Raw genomic sequence first — 23402 nt, 5'->3', positions numbered from 1 at the left:
CAATTTGCATTAAAATCATAGAATCACAGAGTTGGATCTCCTGGGTCATCTAGTCCAACCCCCTGCACTATGCAGGACACTCAACCCTATCACTCATCCACTCTAACCTGCCACTCCCTTAAACCTTCACAGAATCAGCCTCTCCGTCAGATGGCTATCTAGCCTCTGTTTAAAAATTTCCAAAGATGGAGAACCCACCACCTCCTGAGGAAGCCTGTCCCACTGAGAAACCGCTCTAACTGTCAGGAACTTGTTCCAGATGTTTAGATGCAATTTCTTTTGAATTAATTTCATCCCATTGGTTCTGGTCCATTCCTCCGGGGCAAGAGAGAACAACTCTGCTCCATTCTCTATATGGCAGCCTTTTAAATACTTGAAGAGAGTTACTTTCTACAATGGAAAAAGGGATCATGGCATCCTTTGCAGGCAGAAAGCCTACATCCTATTTCTATTTTTTTCAATTAAACTGAGATCTTACTTTGTGGGTTACCATTATCTGATATATTGCAGAATTATGACCAATTGGGAGTATGAAATATTGGGCTAGATTGCTCTGTCAACATTCAATATTAGGTAGCTTTATTTATTTCTGACAACCACAGCTAGATTTGCAATTTGCAACCACCACAGCTGGATTTGCAACCAAGCTGTACTATTTTGTACTCCAAGTTTAAATACCTTATATACACAAACATAATACTGTACAGAGTCTGTGATCTAGCAAACAGTCACATACACTTACCTTGGCAATGTATACCCTGCCCGATTTTGAAAAACCAGCACTCAAGTTTTCAGCCTATCAAAAAAAAAAAAAAGAGTCTAAACATTTCAAAATCTGAATAGTTTAATTTAGCCTATGCAAGATTTTATTAGACCCACATAAAATACCTAAGGACAGTATTATTTTTTAACTGAATGAGGAAAAGCACCTATAATGCATAGAGGAATTTCTGCTACATTCCTGTAGAAGAATACTTCAACCTTCCATGACATTCAGTGGGTGGCCTCAAAGTAGCTGTTTTATTGCAAAGGAACTTGAGGAACTGACTGGAAAGGGAAACGTCTGAGTTGCAAGTAACTCAACACTCAGAACAACGGAAGCCCCAGGTTTCTTTTCTCACAGCACAACTGTGACTAGGGTGGACCGAGGGAAAGGTGGCAATACCTTCAAGAAATTTTGCAGGGCATCTTGGACAGTTGCCGTAGGAGGTTCTTCATACAAAGCAGAAGCAGTTTTCCTTTCTAACCATCCCAAGTGAGAGACCTGCATAAGAGCAGTGACATAAAAATTACTAAAATGCAGCAATCAGCACTTAATGCACCATATTTAACTGCCTAACACTACTCCTGAGGTCATAGAGAAGCAGGCACCGCGAACCTATGGTAATGAGTGAAGCACATGGAGGTCTATTCTGCAGGATTTTTTCTCCTCAGAAAAAAGAAAGTATTCGATGGGGGTAATGCTCCTTTTATGAATGCTCAGTGCATGAAGATTAACTATTGATCCCAAATAACTGTTAGCTTAAATAACAGTATTTGATAAATCTTTGTTGGTCTTAAAGGTGCTACTGGACTCTGATTTTATAGTATTTGAAAACATAAAGCTTCAGTGGTTGGAACCAGCTTTCTAAAAAAGCCTTAGGAGCAACTGCCATTGCCTATAATAAAACAAGGCCATCATCTTCAAGTTTCAAAGCAACCTTAGTTTTCATATAAAGAGGTGGTCTTAAGCAGTTTGGTTTGTATACTTCTGACACGGTATTTCATCTATAGTCAAATTTAACTCAGGAACACTTTCGTTCCATCAAAGAAAAGCGGAAGCACATACCAAAATGTTTGTATTTTATAGATGCTCAAAACTGAGGAAGATAGCACTGGCTTTCAATGTTTACCTAGCTGAGAAATATATCACACATGGCAAGCTTGTCCTAATACCTGCAACAGTTTGTGAATAAGAAGCAGGGGAAAAACACATGCAAGAGATTAGAACAACACATTGCAAGCAGGACCCCTGGGGTGCTCCAAAATATCCTTAAATCACATCCATGTGTTCAAAAGAACAGAGAACAACTGTTTTTATTACAGTAGTAAAATGGCAAAAGGGAAAGCATGAGTTAGCCTGCAACTGGCTCTTTGCTTTCATGGTCCCTCAGCGCCCATTTCCCTTGCCCTGCATAATGACCAAGCCAGTAAATCAAGAGCACAAATCTACCAGGATCTTGGTGCTCTCATAACTTGGAAAAACTATATAATTTATAAACAGCATGCTACAAATCCAGCATGTACACTAGGGCACACATAGTAGAGGGGCAGCAAAAAATGTAAAACCATCTACTGATGCAAAAAAATTACATTTAAATAACAAGTTACAGGCTTTGCGAAGTTTTCTTACAATTCTAGCTAGTGTAGTGCAAAAAAGAATACTTAATTTGTAAATCATGGTTCTTAATATACCATACATTTACAAAACAAAAGATGCACAAATCCTGGGTAACTGAAACAAACCATCAATCTTTAGATAATCAAATTGCAGGTAATATCTTAGAGAATATTTGTCAAGGCAGCATTCAAAACAGACAGCACCAGAAGCTATAAATCTCTGCAATCAGCACCTACATCATAATCCCACCTTGAACTATTTGGCATCTAGAAAAAAACATATCTTAGAAGTAGTCTGCGAAACAAGCCCATCAGTACAGATGGACATTCTGCTTGTTAGTTCAGGTTTTCCTGACAACACGTAGTAAAGCATGTAACACTGACCACTTAATATCACCATCTTTAAAACTGGAGGTATACATTTGGTGTCTGAACTACCCACCTCCCAATATCAGCATCTAGGATTTCTCAGATATACCAACATTTTTTCAGATTCAATAGACCCAAATCAAAAAATACTGTACAAAAAAAAATTGCACACCCCTAAGTCATGGATCATCATAGATTACTGAGGAAGCCTTGTTTTGACAGCTACTAAATACTGGTTAAAGTAACTTGCAGTGCTTTAAATTCTGGGATGGGATGGCTGTTTTTGGACCACTAAATGCTTTCAATCTCCATATGTGAGTAAAGCATCCTGGGCAAAATGGTATTTCAAGCATTCCACTTCATGGTTGAAGGATCCTGATATATTGTGTTCTTAACCCAGAGGTTCAACTCGTCACTCACAAAGGGTGAATTTGCTTCATCAGTTGCCACGACAGAAGAATAGGAGAAAGAAAACTTTTAATCCTTGAATATGGCACAAGAGGATTTGATGGCACTGCAAACATTCGCTGCATCCATTTTGCATGAGAAAATACAGAGAAACAATGCAATAAACTCTCTGAAGATACTATCAGTAGCTAAATTTTGCATTACAGAATCTAGATAATTAATAATGCACTGAACTTTAAGGCACTGAACAGGGATGTTATTTCCTATCTAGGCAATAGAATTTGTATGAGGTCTTGTGGACAGCACAAATAAAAAAGCAAATCATTTACCTGGTAACACCATCGGCCCAGGAGATAGAAAGATTTGGGGTCATCTGGTTTCAGAGCAATTGCTTGGTCAATATGTTTCTAAAGAGATGTATAGCAAAAAGGTCAAGCAAGTGAAATTTGTAAAGCAAAAGGGTGCCTTGGGAGAAAAATTGGGATCCATTCACTGGTATAACAATAAACCTCATTGCTAAGATTCTAATTTGTCTAAATAGAATTTACTGAAGGCAGATAATACAGTACCTGCCAATACCCTAATGTACCCCACAGGCTATTGCCCCCTTTTCATTACCCTGCTAACCTCAAGCTGCATTTAGAAAGATCTTCTAAGGTGTAAAGAAATTTTCCTTTTATGCTTTCTAGTTGTATTATATTCACATGCACACATTCAATGAGTTGCTTGTCATTGCATGATCCCATGCCTCTGGGCAGTGAATATAAACCAGTAACCACACGGAAGGCATCAACTGTGTGGGTCAGCTGAGGAAGTCCCATGCAATGGGCTCAAGCCCACATGGTTGTTTGGCTGCACACATTAACAATTCCCAGGAGTGGAGAATCCTATGGTGGACAACCAGCACCTATAGAACTCTGTGTGTGAACAATTCCACAGAGATGTGGCAAACTATACATTGCTTCAGGCCCTAGACTGGTTGAGGTTCCCTCAACCCAGTACTGGGGAGCCAAAATTCCCAAAGACTCTGCATCCCAATTCAGCTCAGCACCATGGCACAGGGAGAGCCTTCCTCCCTGCACCATATTTCCAAACTAAAATGACACTATTTGCCCCACTATTGGATTCCATACTGCATACAGAGCAAATAGGGCCTTTCTCAAACCAGCTTGGCCCCTCCTCCCTTAGTGCCACAGACTTAACCTGAATCCCAAGCTATACTATAAATTATACTATAAATTTATGTCCTTCCTACAACACTTGTAAATTTGCAGCAAAATCTAGACACACAAAGATTTACAGGGAAAGAGTCACATCATATCCCTGTGTACTTTCCCTCATTTCCTCTTTCTCTCCCTTAGCAACCCACCTATCTTGTCCCCCTTTCCTGCTTTCTTCTCTCCTTCCCACCCATCAACAAACTAACCTACATTTATCCACCCCTCTCCAGTTTTTCCACCCCCTGGCAGCCTCTCCCTGGGAAAAGGGTAGCTAAGCTGCATGAGCAGTGAGTCACCAGTCCCCCCCAAAGTCACTGGTAGCTACTACTTGGTCTCTGCCCTTCCCCCATGAATTCCCGTCCATCAGAGGAAATGTGGGGTTGGGGGGACCTTTTTCGGGTTTTTGGCTTTCCAGTCCATCTGTTCCTCTCCCATGACTTCACTTTACCCGGGAAGGTTTTTGTTGTCACACTCTATGAGGTAGTTCAGAACTAGATATATGATATGCTACATACCTTGAACACATGCCCAGCTTGAATGCGTTTTTGTACAGTATCATGTTCTGAGTACTGACCGCATAGAATGGCATACCTGGAAATTACAGAGTTAGTTCAGTTTTAAGGAGGTTCACGTGTTCCTCTCATTTTCTTACAGAGGTCTAAGGAAGTTAAACTGAACTTACAATTTCATTCAGAGTTAACAAATGCTTCATAAAGTTGTAGCACAGTAGAAAATGGAACAAAAATGACACAATGTTAACAAAGCAGGTTCCAGACTGACCTTTGTTTTACCACAACCGGATTAAGGAAAAAGCTATAAGCTTGGCTAATATAAATCAATATAAAGATATATGTAGAAATCTCAACATTTAGTTCTTGTAAACAGGTTCAACTTCTTACTATGCACTTATTTCTGTTAGTCAAGGAAAGATGGATACTACAGATCTGCCAGGAAATATAAAACTACCTTCTCACATAGCTTTGCTCTCTAGAAAATTTGCCCTGTTCTAACCATGTGTTAGACAAGAAATACAAAAGCCTTTGGGGAAAAAAGGAGTGTATTTCCCCTGCAAAAGCTATGTCAGGGCGACCAAGGCTGTTTCTTTCTCAAACCCAGGTTTGAACACTGATTGAAAAGGGTCTAGAAATCCATATCCACTAATGTGCCCAGTGACAGAACATAACTATTTTACATGGAAATTGCATTCAATGCAAGAGATCAACACCACTTCTTTAATGATTTTGTGGTGAGGAAGAATGGATGCTGGGTTCCTGAGGTTGTCCAGTGACGGAGATTCTGGGGTTTCCACTAAATGTCTGTTTTCTGCCATCTGCAGCTGATGCATACATGAGGACTAACGACAGGATCCCCCATCCATGGGGAAAAAAGAAGGGGAGCTACTGGTTAGAGGTCAGAACAAAAAGCTTGGAAATTCTATGGTTCGTATCAGATTCTAATTTATCATGTCCAAGAACTCTATAAATATATTACTGGTGTCAATGATAGTAAACCATCAGTAAATATTAGAATGACATTCTGAAAAGAAGCTTTATAAAGTTGTTTCAGTAAGATGGACATTGAACTCTTCAACCTGCGAATACAGCAAATGTAGCTCTGCTTGCCTTGAAGTCAGGCATCAGGAAATGAATCCAGGAAATGGTTCCACGTAACACTATTCACCATCACTGTGTAAATCCTACCATAATCGGGAGTCAGCCCTTTCGGATGCAAGTGCTGGTGGTACAAGAAATATTGAACTGGCTTATCAGAAGCTTGTACTTAGCAGTAACTTTGGGGAGTCAAGTATTGTTTCCAAGAACACGAAGTCCTAGACAACTTGAAAATAAGCCCTGCTAAGTGCAGTGAATTTAAAATGCAACACGCATATTATGGCTATAACTTTCACTGTCTTCCTCTCCCCCTATTACAGAGGGGGTAGGCGGCGCAGTCAGGAAGTATCAAGCTGTGCTGAAACTTCCACTCTCTTTAGCAGCAGTGCAGAAATTCAGAGACAAGAAAATGAGCCAGCTTAATCTGGTTTGAGGAAACTGATATGGCACAGCTCTCCCATCGGTTTAGTGGACCTCTTCTATTTGGAAAATAAACTGGAGATTTTTTCCCAAGTTCCATTTGTTTTGATTCTCCCCTGTTGCTATCCCACAACTCAAAGCTGTAGATGGTAATGACTTACATCCTGGAATAAGGCCATGTGTCTCAAAACTGAACACATTCTCATGAACTTGGCCAGCTGAAATTATACATACCAAAAAAATAAAATAAAATAATAATCAAAATCCACTCCCAGCCTGAAGGAGACATCCCAAAGCACAACTATACAGCTTACTTACAGAATTTTCCAGAAACAGATTGAGAAGAGTTCTTTGCAATGGTACTTTCCACAGTTTGGCGAGACAAATATTTACAATTTCTCTCAACTGGAAAGCCTCTTGTACCTCCAACGGCAACACACAATAATATAACTATTAAGACACAATTTTATCTATAATCATCTTAATAGTGAGAGTAATCACTTCTCTCCCTACCACAGTTGAACCTTAACCAGCTCTCATGTAAATGAAATGAGGGGAAGGACTTGTACGTTAGACTTATGACACAAAACAATGAGCAAGCTTTCAGCTTTTTAAAATACTTGTTTATATTAATAGTTCCCTTCCAGTTGAATACCAGCACTGCCGGAGTCATGATGGTTAGAACTTCTACATTCTCGGCTTTTAGGATGTTTTAATTGAACATAATCTATATTTAGGATTTTAATATTAACTGTTGTTTATATTATTGTTACCGTGTGATGTCCATTGTTAAATTTTGTTGTTACCCACTCTGAGCCTTTGGAGAAGAGCAAGATATAATTTTATTGTATTTTGAAGGAAAAGGGACAGTTGGTTTTTATACCCCACCTTTTCACTACCTGAAGGAGTTTCACAGCAGCTTACACTCGCCTTCCCTTCCTCTTCCCACAATAGACACCCTGTGAGGTAGGTGAGGTTGAGAGAGTTTTGAGAGAAACTGCTCTGAGAACAGCTCTCTGACTAGCCCAAGGTCACCCAGCTGGCTGCATGTGGAGGAGTGGACAATCAAACCTGGCTCTGCAGATCAGAAGCCACCGCTCTTAACCACTCAACCTAGCTGGCTTCTATGGGTTAGCATTTAATAGCCGTATGCTCCATTCCATCACCTTACTCAGCTGCGTATGTTGAGCCAGCCTCATACATGGAATGTAAGTATCTCCACCACCTGTTAAGAGCTATCTTAAGCCGACTGACAATATTTATCCTATCTTCTTCCCTCATCATCATCCAGGACACTGACAGGTGGCTTGAGAAACCATCCAGTTCAAAGGTGCCCAAACTCACAGAAGATGCGAACAGTGTCATCCTATGTGTGTTAAAAGTGAGTCCCACAGCTTCATGGGAATTACTCTTAGTTAAGCATAGGACTAAAAGTTAAATAAATCCCCTTTACAAATTGGAGGGAGGGGTAGAAAAAAAATCAAAATCTTAGCAAGCATTTAAAAGGCTGTCATATAGAGGATGGAGCAGAGTTGTTCTCTCTTTCCCCAGAGGGATGGACCTTAATGCAAAAGAAATTCCATCTAAATATCCAGAAGAAGTTCCTGACAGAGCGGTTTCTCAGTGGAACAGGCTTCCTCGGGAGGTGGTAGGTTCTCCATCTTTGGAAATTTTTAAACAGAGGCTGGATATCCATCTGACAGAGAGGCTGATTCTGTGAAGGTTCAAGGGGGTGGCAGGTTAGAGTGGATGAGTGATAGGGTTGAGTGTCCTGCATAGTGCAGGAGGTTAGACTAGATGACCCAGGAGATCCCTTCCAACTCTCTTATTCTATGATTCTATGAAAACAATGCTGCATGGCAGAGAGATATCCCATGCCTGCTGATTAGGCAGCCAAAGCCAACTCTTGCTTCAAAGGATGCTATTAGCAATCTCTCAAGTAGCTACTAGTTGTTTGAATCTACCCTCTACCATATTCAGTGAAAATGTTAAACATTTTTAACAATATAACCTCTCACTTTTAAGAGATTATGGGTACCAAGACCCCACAAGAGATCCATGCACTGGTTAGACTGACTTCTATTAGCCATTTAAAGAATGGCCTCATTCACAAGAGCCTCTGAGGTGTTCACCACTTATTCTTGGTTGCTCTAGCAGCCTCCCTTCCATGACACAAAATGTAGTCTGCCCTACATCAGAACCAGCTAAATACAGAGCAGGAAGCTGGGCAAGTGCAGCTTATTGTTTGTCAGCTCTGCTGCAGTGGCAGCTATTTTTCTGCCATGCGACAGGAAGTCAAGTAGTGGCTGGAATTACAAGCGGAAGACGGGCACATGAAGATGGCTAGACACAATGGTTTGAATGTTAACAAAATAACCCTATGAGAAGTTCAAACTGAAGCAGCACTGAAAACAATCTAATAACCATGGAAACAAAAGGGATGGAAATCTACATCCATATGGGAATGAACTGCATGATGTCTACTGGTAATAAATGAGTTGTACTTCTTAGGAAGTATAATATCCACAACTGGGACACAGTGTACCAGATGTTCCAGAAGCTAGCCAATGTTTACAAACTCATTATTCATTTAGGCCATTCTTGCAACTAATCACTCACCTGGCTCCCTGTGTTGAGCTTTGCAAGTTTGCTTGCTGCCCGAGGAAAGAAAAGTGAAAGAGGCCACACACACAGCTGCAGTGAGAACAAGGGGTGCAGCCAACCAATCCCAAAGTATTTATTATTTTCAGGACTGAATTAGTTTAGCAGTTTCATTTCATCTGATTTTTTTGTTTTTGTCTTAGACAATTTTACTTTAGGGCTTATCTTTACTCTTACCCCCCCCCCCCACAATTATTTCCAGTGGACTACTTACAACGTGGGGCAATTAATCCAAACAATTTATCCTACTCAGGTGGCAGTTATCTAGACACATACCTGCAAAATATTTTCTCTTAAGCTTCACCTTTTACTGGAAATTTAGAAGCTGCAAAGTGGAAAAATACTTCCAATGTGCAGTCCCTGAACAACTGCAGCTCTTGACAGTCACAAATGTTTTTAAGTGTCTGAATTTAAGGGAGAACCGTTACAAAACATTCAAAGATTTGTATGTTAGATACAATGGAAAATATTGTTTGCTATCAGATGGAGATGATTTCTACCCAGTTCCCAAGGAGAAAGAACCAGTAGCTTCTGGAAAACAGTAACCGAAACATAGTAATATTAGGGGTCTAAAAGTAAAGTAGTATATCTATGACTATGATCTTTAAAAAAAATGTAAAACAACTGCAGAGAGAGAACTCCAAACTGTAAGAGAAATTTAAAGTTCCCACATCACTCTCCTGACTACATTCAGTCATTATTGCTTGTCATTTGGCTCATAGATATTTAGCTGTGTTTTGATCAACTAATATACCCCTTGAAAAATGTAAAATATGCAGAAAGGGAAGATTGATGGCATTTATTTTATTTTATATTCAATAAAATAGTGGCTATTAGACATCTACCAATTAATGGAAAGTCCAATCATCCCCATCAAAAATGGAGTGATTCCTGAAACAAATTGGGATTTAATGAATCTTGTAAACTTAAGATGACCAGCTAAGACTTCATTAGGAACCTTGGGGGGGGGGGCAGCTATGCAAAAATAAGTGAATGTGTTTGTACTCATATTTTGCCATGGCTCAGTCTGGTGTTCACGTAACAGTTGCTGGCAGTTTAAGTACAAGGAAGTGCCCCCCCCTTTTTTTTTTAACTAAATTAAGACTATCCACCAGGTTTATGTATTTAATACAGCTAGATCTAAAAAATAATTCTAAAAATGAGAAAAGTCCATTATATGAGGTGACTGTGAACCACGTGGGTGGGCATATGACAATGTTTTCTTAACTGCTCTTGTCACAGTTTAGAAACCCCTGCAGTAACAAGCATTTTACTTCCTTTTGTTTAAAAAACCACCCTACCCTAAGTCAAATTTTAAGTTTACTTTTCATTTCTTTAGAGCTGTAACTGTTCACTGAATTCTTTTTTCATTAATATATACACATGTACATTGGCCCAAATACTAATAATTTTAGTTCAAGAAGCAAAAGATTTATGATATTCTTCCTTTTAACTACATTAGTTCCCACACTGGCCAAAAAACAGGCTCAATATTTCAGTTCTGCCTGTTTTCAAGGTCAATCACTGAAGGAAGCAATTTGACTTGTATATGACCCTCTTTCTAAAGGCAGACACGGGGAAACCAGATGGATTCAAGCGCAACTATCCTGAAAAAATTTGGAAGAGTTTCAGTTAATTGAAAATTACAAAGATTGAATCTAACTAATCCTCATTTACTCTCTACATTCATTAATATCAATTTAATCCTGACCACATTAAATATTTGTTGTGAATGCTTACTACTGGAAGTCAAAAACCAGAAATCTATAGCTATTGAACTGGATATGGTTATACTTCCCCTCTGAAATGATTCTTCAACCCACATTATCAATATCTCCCCCACAAAGGCAAATAACAAAATGAATAGGAGTATCCAATTCAGGAAATTTCATCAGCTTTTGTTTCAGAATTACTGTTTACTGTGGTTTATATAATTTTAAAACTTAAAGTGTTACAACTGCTTGTTTTATGCACTAACTGAAAAATTATTTAGAAGGAGAGACTGCATTACAGTAAAATAGCCTAGTAAATATTATGAGGAAGGAAAACTCTTGTGAAATTCAAAGGAACCCATGAAAAGGAGGTAAGATGGTAGTTGCTGTTTAGTGAGACATATCCTGCTACATGAGGCATTAGCTGTCTTGGCAGAGCACCCAGTTGAAACTGAAAGATGGTAAAAGGGTACAGAATCAAGGCTTACCCTGACCTCTAAGTATAATGAAAATGTGAAGACCCAGAAGAACTGAGAACAAAATGTCTCTCACCCTCCCCCCATTATTTTCAATTGGAATTTTTTGGGGGAAACTGAAAAGTACTCCCCTATGGCATTTTTTGTGAATGGAATGCAAGACGATTTTATTCAAAATTAGAAGTGGAAACATTTTGAGACTATATTCAGAATTAAATAATTCCTGAATAATCATATACAATTTCAAGGGTGGAGTTATTCCTTACATCTCTTATGTACATAAAGGCACCATGTGCCATCCAGTTGTAACCCACTCACAGTGAACCCCATGAAGTTCTACCTCATGAGTTTTTCAAAACAAGAGATAAGCAGAGATGGTTTGTCATTAAGAAACTCCCCCACATCCACCACAGAACTTTTAAAACAAGATATCTTCTTGGGCCAGAACTCAACTTTGGTCTGGAGTCTATCTTCATATCTGATAATTTAATCTGTTTGTTCAGTCTCAGAAAATAAATAACATACTTTGACTTCATAAGATGACAGTAAATGTTTTCAGAGCTACTCTAACCATATAAAGGATGGATAATGTGGCACCTGCAAAGTTACCTCTCCTGAGAGATCTCAGAAACCTCTTAATGCTCTTGTTGTGCTTCCAATGTTTTTCTCAACAGCCAATGACAAAGCCAAGGAAAGCATGCAACTCCTCCATTTGATTCACAGGACAAGATGTTCAGGAATGCAGAGGCCACAAACATGCTGAAGTGGAAAGGAAGCTCAACTGTTTTTCTTTCACTGGGTCTTTGGGAATTTATGTAACAATGCCAAAGCAGATTAGACAACTCCCACACAGCAGAGAGAGTTTTGTATGCATGCATGTTCCCTTCTTGATTAACAACTAATTTTGGACATTATGAAATACTGTCGGAGACACTTATAGATATCTATGTGTGCATGCAGAGAGAGAGAGAGAGCACAGCTGCCCATCTCATTTGTCAGAAAATACATATTCCAATTTAAAATATTTCTGGACTATCTCTGAACCAGTTCCTTACAAAACATTCTGCAATTCAAATAAAATTTAGAATATACTAAAAGTATAATTAAGATGAGATATTAAACCCAGCAAAATGTGGTTAGTATTAGCCATGAAATTCACTCTACAAAGGAGAAGAATGTAGATAGACAAACTATATGAGTTCTTTGTGAGCTTGGGAAGCAAAAATAAAGAGGAGCCTATCCCCAGTGTTAACAATGCCTCACTTTCTGTTGCAGGTTTCAAATTGCAAACCACTCTTTAATAAGCTTGCATGTTGCAAGTTAGAACTCACCTCTGAGAGCCCATTTTGCCCCCAACTTCTAGTTCTATTATAGTCCTGTTTGTGCTTGGTTTCTTCAAACGCTCATTTTCCACCCATTTTCTGGGCAACTTAGTCTTATTTCTATGTTCTGACAGAGTTCTGCTCAGGCTCCTCATAACATTCAGCACTGCAATTAAGATTGTTGTGCCTTTTAAAGAAGTAGCAAGGCTTCCTACTCTTTTTTATTGCATTTACACCCAACCTTTCATCCACCAGAGAATTTACAGAAACAAAGGCTTCATTGGACAGTGGGATGGCCTCCTACAATTTCAGTGGACTTTAGGGATGTTGTAACCATTCACCCCCCACCCCACCGCCCCATCTCAACTTCAATATGTATAGAGCGATGTGTTTCCTGCTGCAAGGTAAAGCTCTCTTGTCACCTGAAGTACCATTTATGTAAAGAGAACCATTTAAACAAATACACTGAAGAACCATTTAAACAAATACACTGAAGAACTTGTGTTGTTGTTCAAGTTTGACTAGTAGCTTCCTCCTTTACAAAACAAATTATTACATACCACTGGTGACACTCAGCAATCTGACATCCTGTCTGCAGAGCCGTTTCTGCCTCCTCTTTTCCTGAAAGATGAAAAGACTAACTTAGTTGTGCGCATATTTTGTACACTTAAGTTAACCTCCAAATAGTAGCAAAATGGAAATTGTAGCATCGTGTGATGAAGTTCTACAGATTCATTTTGGAAGAGTGCCTCCTTATCCTGGGAGGACACACCATCAGGCTGAAGGGGTGCACCCTATAAACTGCCACTCCTGCAAGTACAGCCCGTAAGTTTGGAGTCTGCTGTTCTCATGATGCCAACTTGCAAGATTCCTGCCAAGTATCAAGCTTGCAATACGTTTGCAGATATCTCTATTTACTGTATTATTTATGCAGTAAAACACACTTCAAATATAAAACCACCAAAAACAACTATTAATGATCAAACAATGTTCTGAAAAATATTTGGTTTAAGTGATCTGATATAGTTAAAGTTGTTTAGAATAATAATCTTACAGTAACACTATGCTTTTTTCAAAAGTAGGCAAAGAAATGCTCAGTTCAACCACTAACAGCCGCATGTCTTAATGTGTCTCCTTACCATCAGCTGCGTAGGATTTCTTCTCTTCTGCATTTTCTGTGATTTCATACATGTCACTATATGCTCGTGCCAGCCGCCAAAGGAACTCATGTTTGCCACTATACTGTGAACAGAATAAATACTTCTGTTAATGGGTTCATGAAGTGTTGCATTCGTAAATCTCACTTCCTTGTAAGCTTGAATGGACAAACAATGCATAACTTTAATTTAAAATTAGAACGCTTTGTGATATAGAAGTGCAATAACTTAAGTGCAATAATTATCTTATCCTTTTAAACAAAGGTACAATGCAAACCAACTTATGTGAAATACAGGAAATGAGCATCATCTTTCCGAGAACAAGGCTTCGGTTAAATATTATCCTGTTAATAATCTTATGAGACATTCTCTGCTTTCTCAACTCCAGCAGCGAAGCATTTAGGGCACAGCCACCTCAACAATACTATGTCCCATCTGGTTTGCTTTATAAGCAGAAGTAAAGGTCATGCTTGTGCTATGGTGATTGTGCCAGCAATGGCCATCACCACAAGATGGTGCATATCAGCATCATGCACCAGGAGCCTAGTAAAGATAAGACCGCAGACTACTGAATTATGTGACTGTTCAGGCATTCAGTTACAGAACCCAGTAAATTTAATACAATGCTACATAAAACGTTTTTAAAAGTATAAATGGTTCAGATTGCACCAAACATAGTCCCAGTATGTCATTGGCTCTAAAAATGGAGAAACATTCATTATTATCTGCTTTAGTTTCTCCAGAAAGAGAGAATAGATTTGTCTCCTGCAACAGATTATCTATATTACACTTAAATAATATTTGATAGCATTCCATAAATAGTAAGTTAGTACATGATTTTTAAACATAGGAGTGTTCCTAGAGCTAGCTTTTAGTGTTTGTTAAATCTCCAGCGGTTAGATTTGTAAAAACAATCTGTGTTTTCACTTTTTAGCCATATTTAATGTAATATTCAGTGTTGCAATAGACAAACAAAATTCAAGAGTGTTAAATTAGGCCACAACTCCTGAGTTTGGGGGTCAGCATTTTCTAATGCGGGTATAAAACTATGCTGCTATTAGATGTTTAGCCTTATAAACAAATGTGGTGAAGATGAGGCCTTGCACAATATCCTTTTTTGCTCTCCCCTGTTGGTTAGCGAGAAATCAGATTTTCTGGGAACTGGCTACAATGAACTTTACCACTAGTTTATTGTTAAGCAACAGTTGGAATCCTTCTTTCTTCTCTTGGTCACTCCCAATGTGCAACTGATCTGCCTGCTGCAGCAACTGGCCTAGCTCTTCCTCTGCAGCAGAATCGAAGGTCAATGTTGCTTCATCCTCATTGACAAGGTCCAGGGAATCCCTCCTTGCAGTCCTCACTGTATCACAACTATTTTCGTCTTCTTCACTCTCTTTATCAGACTCCCGGTCGTAATCAGACTCTGCATTGGCTGTGGTATAGCTTTAACACAGAACAGGGCAACAATATTATTACGTTAATATGACAGTGTTCAGTCAGAACGACATTTTAAAAGCCAAATACCTTTTCACCTACTCAAAAAAGAATGCTAATAAAGCAAATAAATATTGTAAGCTTCTGCTAGTGCAAGCATTTTCCTAAATTAGAACGAGTTTCAATATACCACACAGCACAAAGGGCTAATGGGATTTTGCCTCTGACTCCAGACTGGAATGGCAAAATTCAGATCTTAAGCCCTCTCTACCCTGGAAGCATGCTGGGTGACTTTGTACTCAAGCAGCTGCAAAACACCTCTCCTTCACTTGCTGTCAGAAACTCTGCACTCTCTCTCAGCCCCACCTATGCCGCAGAGTTGCAGTTGTGATGTTAACATGAAAGGCCGGGGTCCTCACAGTTTATAAGGCATACATGTACAAGGCCAAATTAGAGGACACTAGACATAGTTTATAAGGAAATATAAATTAATACGAACACACAGGGAACCACAAGAAAGCAAACTGACAAGCAAACATGGTGCTTGTCCCTCTCAGACAGGAACATATCCACATTCCAATTTGGAATAGGTGTTTTGCTGGTTCTGGTAATGGAATCTGACAGTTGCCAAGTCAAAACCAAAAGTCTCCACGCTCTGGGTAAATTTAACAGACTCAGATGTCAAAGAATTTAGTTGAACTTTAAGGTAAGTGGAACAGAAAGAGCAGAGAATAGTCTGGCTATTTTATCGCAGACACATCACCACTGAGTTTAAAAGATCCATTTGTAGAGATACGTATTAAAAATGTAAGTCTATTCCAGACATACACTCAATAATTTCCTTAGCATAAGCTGCTTGGTGCTCCCAGAGGAGTGTCTAGACAATAAATATTAAACATCTGTGTATATGCCAAGACTGGAAAAAGGGATAAAAGACAGCAGATAAGTGATTATAGCCATTCTGCTTGTTTAAAAAATATACATGTAAAAAGGCAAGTTGTAAAACACTAGCCTATCTGTACTTTTAAAAGACCGACCTATCCTGAGAGACTGCAATTATGGCCCAATAAATCAAGAGAAGATAAAATCTAGACTAAGCAATCCCTTGAGATACTGAGAACAGAGAACCTGGAAGAAGAGAGACCAAGAGGAAAAGTATGTTTACCACCAAATTGGCAGCCAGCTAATCACACTGATTCTGACACGAAGGAGGGAAGTCTGACTACTGACCTCCAGTTACCTTCCCTGCTGGCTGACTTCTCACTAGGTCAAAATAGAAGGAGGGAGACAAACAAGCACAACGGCATAGGCACGACTTGTGCTGCATTCCCAACACTCAACTTTTTTACCATTGATAAACCCTTGAAACATTCTACAGGCTTTGAGAAACCCCAGAAGTGGAGCGATTGTGCAGAATATGGTTAGGAAGCATAGTTGTGTACACACCCACCTGGGGTGCCTCCCCTCCAGGCCCATCACTAGCCATTGGGGGGGGGGGGTCAACATGGCCATTTATGGTCATATCACCCAATAAATGTTTAACATGCCCATCCATTCTTCCCCAATTGCAGGGAAGATAATGGAACAGATTTTAAATGGGGCTATCTGCAATCACCTGAAGGACAATTTGTTGATCTGCAGAAGCCAGCATGGATTTGTCTCCAACAGGTCCTTTCAGACCAATCTGGTTTCCTTCTTCGACTGAATGACGGGCTTATTAGATCATGGAAACTCAGTGGATGTTGTTGACCTGGATTTCAGTTAAGGGTTTTGACAAGGTTCCCCATGATGTTCTGATGGGTAAACTGGAGGACTGCAGACTGGATTTTTGGATGGTTAGGTGGATAGGGAACTGGCTAGAAAATCACACCCAAAGAGTAGTTGTCAACGGTATTTCATCAGAATGGAGGGAGGTGAGCAGAGGAGTTCCACAGGGCTTGGTACTGGATCTGGTACTTTTCAACATTTTTATCAATGATCTGGATGAGGGGATTGGGGGGATTTCTCATTAAATTTGGGGATGACACCAAATTGGGAGGAGTAGCAAACACCCCAGAAAATAGAGATAAAGTTCAACATGATCTGAACATGCTGGAAAAGTGGGCAAATGAGAACAAGATGCAATTCAATAAGAAGTGTAGAGTTCTACATGTGGGTCACAAAAATGAGAAGCATGCATACTGGATGGGAGATACATTTGACAGTAGCAGTGTGTGTGAACATGCACTCGGAGTCCTTGTGAACTGTAAGCTAAATATGAGCAGACAGAGTAATGCGGTGGTAAAGAAGACGAATGCAGTCTTGGGCTGTATCAACAGAAGCATCACATCAAAATCATAAGATGCCATAGTCCCACTGTATACCACATTGGCCAGACCCCTTCTGGAGTACTGTTCGCAGTTCTGGAGACCTCACTTCAAGAAGGATGTGGACAAAATTGAGAGGGTGCAGAGGAGAGCGAAGAGAATGATTTGGGGCCTGAAGACCAAGTCCTATGAGGAAAAGCTGAGGAACTTGGGAATGTTCAGCCTGGAGAAGAGGATGTTGAGAGGGGACATGATTGCTGTCTTTAAGTATTTGAAAGGTTATCACATAGAGGAGGGCAGGAAAAGATTCATGTTGGCAGCAGAGGATAGGATCCACAGTAATGGGTTTAAACTACATCAAGAACGATATTGGGGAGGGGGGAATTCACAGAGTACACAGTCAGAGTAGTTCAGCAGTGGAATCGATTGTCTAAGGAGGTGGTGAGTTCCCCCTCACTGGCAGTTTTTAAGCAGCAGCTGGACAGATACTAATCCTGGATGCTTTAGGTTTATCCTGCATTGAGCAGGAGGTTGGACTAGATGGCCTGTATGGCCCCTTCCAACTATATGATTCTAGATCAAGGTTAAAATTTCCTTACTCAGTCCTGGAAGCTCAATGGGTGACTTGAAGTCAGTCCCTCTCCAAATCTAACCTACCTGACAATACTTGCTGTGATGATTAAGTGAGGGAGAGATGGTGAGATATAAATGCACTAGGCAGAAAATGTCTTGATGCTTCCAAATTGTGATTCTGGTATGTGCAGTCTCAACTGGTCCAATTCATTTTCTCCCTTTATTTTTTCCAAGTACAGCCCCCTGCTAACTTGCCAAAAAAGTAATGATGTATGTTCACTTATGAAACACTTTTCCAATCTTCCATCACATCCATGAACTTGCTTCTTAATGGTGTTAAAATCCAGTCTTTCAAGTGACATTTTCAAGCACCAATGTTAAGGCACCATTTTCAAGGCCCCATGTTAAAAGTCGCAGAACTATTTTATCAACGACATCTTAAAAGTATTAGACAGATGAAAACTACAATAATTTGGGCACAGTATCCCCTTAAAAGTGAAAAACAAATGAACTCAGTAAAATAAAAGATAACCAGTGCAAAATCTCATGCACATCCAAATTTGGCTGGGGCCTCATATTCATGGAAGCAGGCTTCCATTAGCAGAAAAGAGAACCACACATGCACGTGTCTGCTGACTACATAATTTGCTATCCTGATTCTTAAAAACAGTTCTACCAATTTACTTGGGAAGTAATAATAAGGGTTCTCACATGACGATGCAATCTATCCATCACAAGTCAGCTTCAATCGAGCTTTTGTAAAAACAGCTACTTTAATCCTGGGGTTGGAGGGTTTTCTATTTATTTATTCATTTAACAATTTCTAGGTTGCTCTCCTTGCAGAGCAGGCTCAGCGTGGCTTGCAACATAAAATTCATACAAAGGAAATCATAAAACATAATCATAAGAACAGTACATGAAACATTAGTAGCTGTTAATACAGGTAGGAGTTACAGCTCCAATGATTAAATTGGTGGGATTAAGTCAATTTCTCCTGGGAAGGAAGGAAAGAAGGGGGGAGGAGAGGGGGGTAGTCCATTTCAATGTTTTGTTGCTTGTTTTGGCCTCAGCCATATGCCTGGTGGAAGAGCATAGCGTGGCAAGCCTTTTGGAACTTTGCCAGTTCTGATAGGGCCTGAGTCTCTGCTGGCAGCTTGTTTCACCAGGCTGGAGCCAGGGCCCAAAAGGCCTGGCTCTGGCAGAGGCCAAATGCACTTATTTGGGGCCAGAAACCACCAACAGTTTGGGACCAGCAGAGGCCATGTGAAAAAATGCACAACCCCAGACAATCCTCTATTAAACACCTACATAACAGGCACCAAAGCATGCAAAACCAAGCCAGATGAGAGCGCAGCTGACTGAAAAATTTTATGCATAACCCACAGATCACCATCAAGTGGTTTCTGTTTTTCCAAAAGCCTTTATCTAGACTTTTCCCCACCCACAGTTGCAAGGAATAATTGTCATATTTGTATATATACCTCCAGAACTATTATCCTCTAGTTCATTTTACAGCTCCAAATTGTATTTGATAATCTTAAAAAAAGGTAACAGAAATATCAGAACTTGCAAAAATTGATGGCTATGCTACTGTCTTGAGAAACAGAGGCTGGTGTTTTCTCCTACATTTTCCTCCTAGAAAGTCTGGCAAAGAATACAAGTTTTACTATTTTCTTGTGCAGGCAGTTGGTGTCAGTGTCTAAAGGACCTCCTAATGAATCCTACACAAGCACTCTAAACCAGTGGTCCCCAACCTTTTTATCACCAGGGACCACTCACTGGGGACCACTCAACGCCTTTTACTGAGGCCCGGTGGGGGGGGTAGTTTACTCCTCTATTCTCAACCACTGCCCTAATGCTCTCTGATCGCTATGGTAATGTTTAAACATCCCATAAAAATAAGATACAGACACGCCACAACAATGAAGTGTAAAGGGCTGGGGGGGGATGAAGTAAAGGGTCGGGGGGGGGGGAGGTGTCCTTCGGGCCCCACCTCCAATTAGTCGAAGGACCACATGTGATCCACGGCCCACAGGTTGGGGATCGCTACTCTAAACAATGGCCACTTCCGCACAGAGGGTCAAATCGTGCGCTGCCTCCTACCCGCAATGGCGGGATATTAAATCCTGTTATTTCTCCACCACACACTTTAAAGCCTTCCTGTTGTGGCGTATCGCCTTTTCCCCTCCTCACATGCTGCACAATAAGCAAAAGAGAAAGCAACGTGCTCTTTCACTCACCTCTCCTCGGCCCGTCAATCAATGTGGCAACCAATTGGAAGTTTGTGGGTCTAGCTTTTTTTAAAAATTGAAATTTGCTCATGGTATTGTGTATTTATTGCTATACATGCATTGCCATGTAAGGTAAAGCCCCCCACCCAAAGAAAACCCAAACATGGCCAATCAGCGGAGGGCACGGTGAGGGAGGTAGATTCCTTATCACCTCCAAACTGCTGCCACCGCCTAAGGCAGGAACTCTGGTGGTCTGGAGGCAGCACGGAGGCAGTTCCCTGCTTAAGAAGTGCTCGGGAAGGGAGGGCAGGAGTCCTAGGCAACTGTGGAAGGAAATGGCTGAGTGGCAGGCAGGCAGTCCAGCGGGGGGAGGGGGGTAGAGGAGAAGAAGGGACAGGGGTCTGACAATTGAGAGGAAAGAAAGGAGGCACTTAACAAAAAAACCACTACACTGAGACTTAATGGAGGTTGAGCCTCTGTCGCTGGGCAGGAGGGGGGAGGGCAGGAGCAAGAGTGTGACAAAGCTGCTGAGTCTATCGTGCCTTGCCCCCTCCATATGTTCTTTGTCCAGTGGCTCACACGTTTTAGGGTGATAAATCCACTTTTCTGGATTTACCACATCGTGAGTTAAAAATGGTGAAATTGCGAGCAGCTACTGGGCAGCCTCTGGCTGTAAGCGACATCATGTGGAGGAGCCTGAATATGTTACCAACATTTGTAGGCTTTCCAGCTACATTTTGCACGTGCAAAAATTCCCAATATATTTTGAACAGGGGTAACCTTGAAAAGCTAGTACTTCAAGCTAGTGACTGCTTACCCTCCTTCACTTTCACCATCATCTGTATTCACTGTGCCAGAACTGGCTGTGAAATATATGGAGCTGGATCCTGCAGAATCACTCCTTTCTCTGGGAAACGCAAAGCGCTTCCTCCGAGCAGCCTTCTGGCTGTCTTCTAGATGGGACCTGCAAGGTAAAATGGGCAGGTTAAGAGGCATGCCCCATTTCATTCCTTTGTACAGTTTCTTGCCAAAGGCTTTAATTGTGTACCTTAAAATGCTAAAATTGTGTACCTTTAATTGTGTGCCTTAATTGTGTACCAAAATGGTCATTCCATTCACGTGAGTGTAATACAGAAGAATCCGAGTTCTTTCACCAATCAACTGGCTAGTCAACTCACTACCTATTTGGAAGTATTCCACGAAAACAGAAATGTGGCAGCCTACCTCCCCTACCCCTGCCCATTTATTAGCAGAGAAAGGAGGGCTGCTTGTCTATTAACCTTGCAGCAGCTGGGATGGATCAAGCACAATAGCTAACCTTATCCCAGGGGTAGTTACACTGCGGCCCTCTAGATGTCCATGGACCACAATTCCCATAAGCCCCTGCCTTATCCTACAGACCACCTCCTCCGATCAAGAAAATGCTGCCCTCTTTCTTTCTTTCTTTCTTTCTTTCTTTCTTTCTTTCTTTCTTTCTTTCTTTCTTTCTTTCTTTCTTTCTTTCTTTCTTTCTTTCTTTCTTTCTTTCTTTCTTTCTTTCTTTCTTTCTTGAGTGATCCTGGATGCCTCACTGACCATGGTCATGATGGTAGCCCATTAGGCGTTTTACCACCTTCGCTAGGCAAGGCTACTAGCACCGTATCTGTCACCTGAACACCTGGCAATGGTCATCCATGTGACTGTCACCTACAGACTTAAAGAGCTTTCTGCCCAGGTTTATTGTACTGTGTGATACAAAAAGTGCATCTAATAGTTACAAATATATTTATGTATATATATGCAGGACCCTGCACATGTCCAGCTTCTGCCACATCTTTTTCTTTTGGATGTGAAGGACTGGGGCAGAAAGATGGAAGGACCAGTTGCTGGTTCAAATGAGTTTGCCTTCAGAATCAATCAACTGACTAAGTTGTTTTTAGCAGGCTATAATCAGACACTGATGCACAGGATAAAAAATATCAATAGCTTTTTAGAGACTTTAAGATAGTAATTTCACTATTACCAATCTAGACTAAAATGCATTCAAAGTTGAGTACATCCAGTAATGCTGGAGCTCTGGCTTGGGGCGGGGGGGTTTACATACATTCAGTATCCAGAAGTATTTCTTGAAACAAAGAAGTGACAATCAGATTATGTCACATGGTTGTTTCTGTTACAGCTACCAGTGTTGTTTTCCAAGCATTCAAAAACAGTAACATTCCAGTAACTTGCTCTTTCAACAAGAACACAAAAAATCCAACTCTAATTTCTTATCTCTAAACTCAGCAGGAGAAACTGACATGAAATATCTTCTACACTAGTTAGTAGTATTTGATTTAAACATGCTTTAAAAAAAAGAATTATGACAGCCCTCCAGCAGAGGCAAGATTTCCCCTCCAGTTTTCTTTCCCTTTTGTGACTGAGCTACTTTAGTTGCCTCTTTTCTTCTTTCCTGATGAATTCTGTCTGTCCCCACCCTGTCACCAGATAATGTTTTAGGTCGGCCCAGGAACCTGAGGGAAGGAATAGTAGCCCCCTTTAACTTATTTGACTTAAATGGCACTTGAGAAATTTTAATATTCCAAATTAACAAAATATTTTATTCAACTCAGAAGGGAAACGTCAGACGAAATTAGGAGTAAAATTTCTGAGGTAACTTAATATAGATAATTCTGAGGTAGAATCAATACATGCACAGAACACGAGTAGATCTTATGTTTCTGTCTAATTAAACATTATGTCCTCAGATACTGGTATACACAGGGCTGCCTCTCCCACTATGCTATGCCATGACAGTGTCACTTGGATAGCTTATTTCTCTACTCTCTATGTGGATAATATTTTCAGCAACCCAAACTTGGGTTTTCACTGCTGGGGATCCCGCTTGATGGAATTATACTTTTGAAAAAATACAATCATATATATATATTTGTGCACTTTAATGCCTGTCCCATAATGAAGAGGCAAGGAGAGGCAACAAATTAAACACTTATTAAGCCCAAGTGTTTGGGAGAATATGGTCTATGCTCAATGAGTTTTATATAACTTTAAGCCAAATTACTTCTTGAGAGCCAGCTTGGTGTCCCCAAACTTTTTATCACCGGGGCCCGGTCAACGCTTGACAATTTTACTGAGGCCCGGGGGG

General features: G+C 40.3%; 1 protein-coding gene across 3 annotated transcripts in view; it reads right to left on the bottom strand.

The window, feature by feature from the left end:
- RMDN3 (regulator of microtubule dynamics 3) overlaps positions 1 to 23402 on the bottom strand; it is a 41576-nt gene that overhangs the window by 11125 nt on the left and 7049 nt on the right. For all 3 annotated transcript variants that reach the window (XM_077322858.1, XM_077322859.1, XM_077322860.1), the window contains exons 4-11: positions 21096 to 21242; positions 14916 to 15177; positions 13717 to 13819; positions 13138 to 13198; positions 4892 to 4967; positions 3486 to 3563; positions 1166 to 1264; positions 743 to 796 (exon numbers count right to left, since the gene is read on the bottom strand). In XM_077322858.1, coding sequence (XP_077178973.1) covers positions 743 to 796; positions 1166 to 1264; positions 3486 to 3563; positions 4892 to 4967; positions 13138 to 13198; positions 13717 to 13819; positions 14916 to 15177; positions 21096 to 21242 — 880 coding nt within the window. The remainder of the gene's footprint in view (positions 1 to 742; positions 797 to 1165; positions 1265 to 3485; positions 3564 to 4891; positions 4968 to 13137; positions 13199 to 13716; positions 13820 to 14915; positions 15178 to 21095; positions 21243 to 23402) is intronic.

Source organism: Paroedura picta, chromosome 2 (assembly GCF_049243985.1).
Source record: "Paroedura picta isolate Pp20150507F chromosome 2, Ppicta_v3.0, whole genome shotgun sequence".
NCBI lineage: Eukaryota > Metazoa > Chordata > Lepidosauria > Squamata > Gekkonidae > Paroedura > Paroedura picta.
Note: the sequence above shows the minus strand (reverse complement) of the source record. Positions and strands in the feature narration are given on the sequence as shown.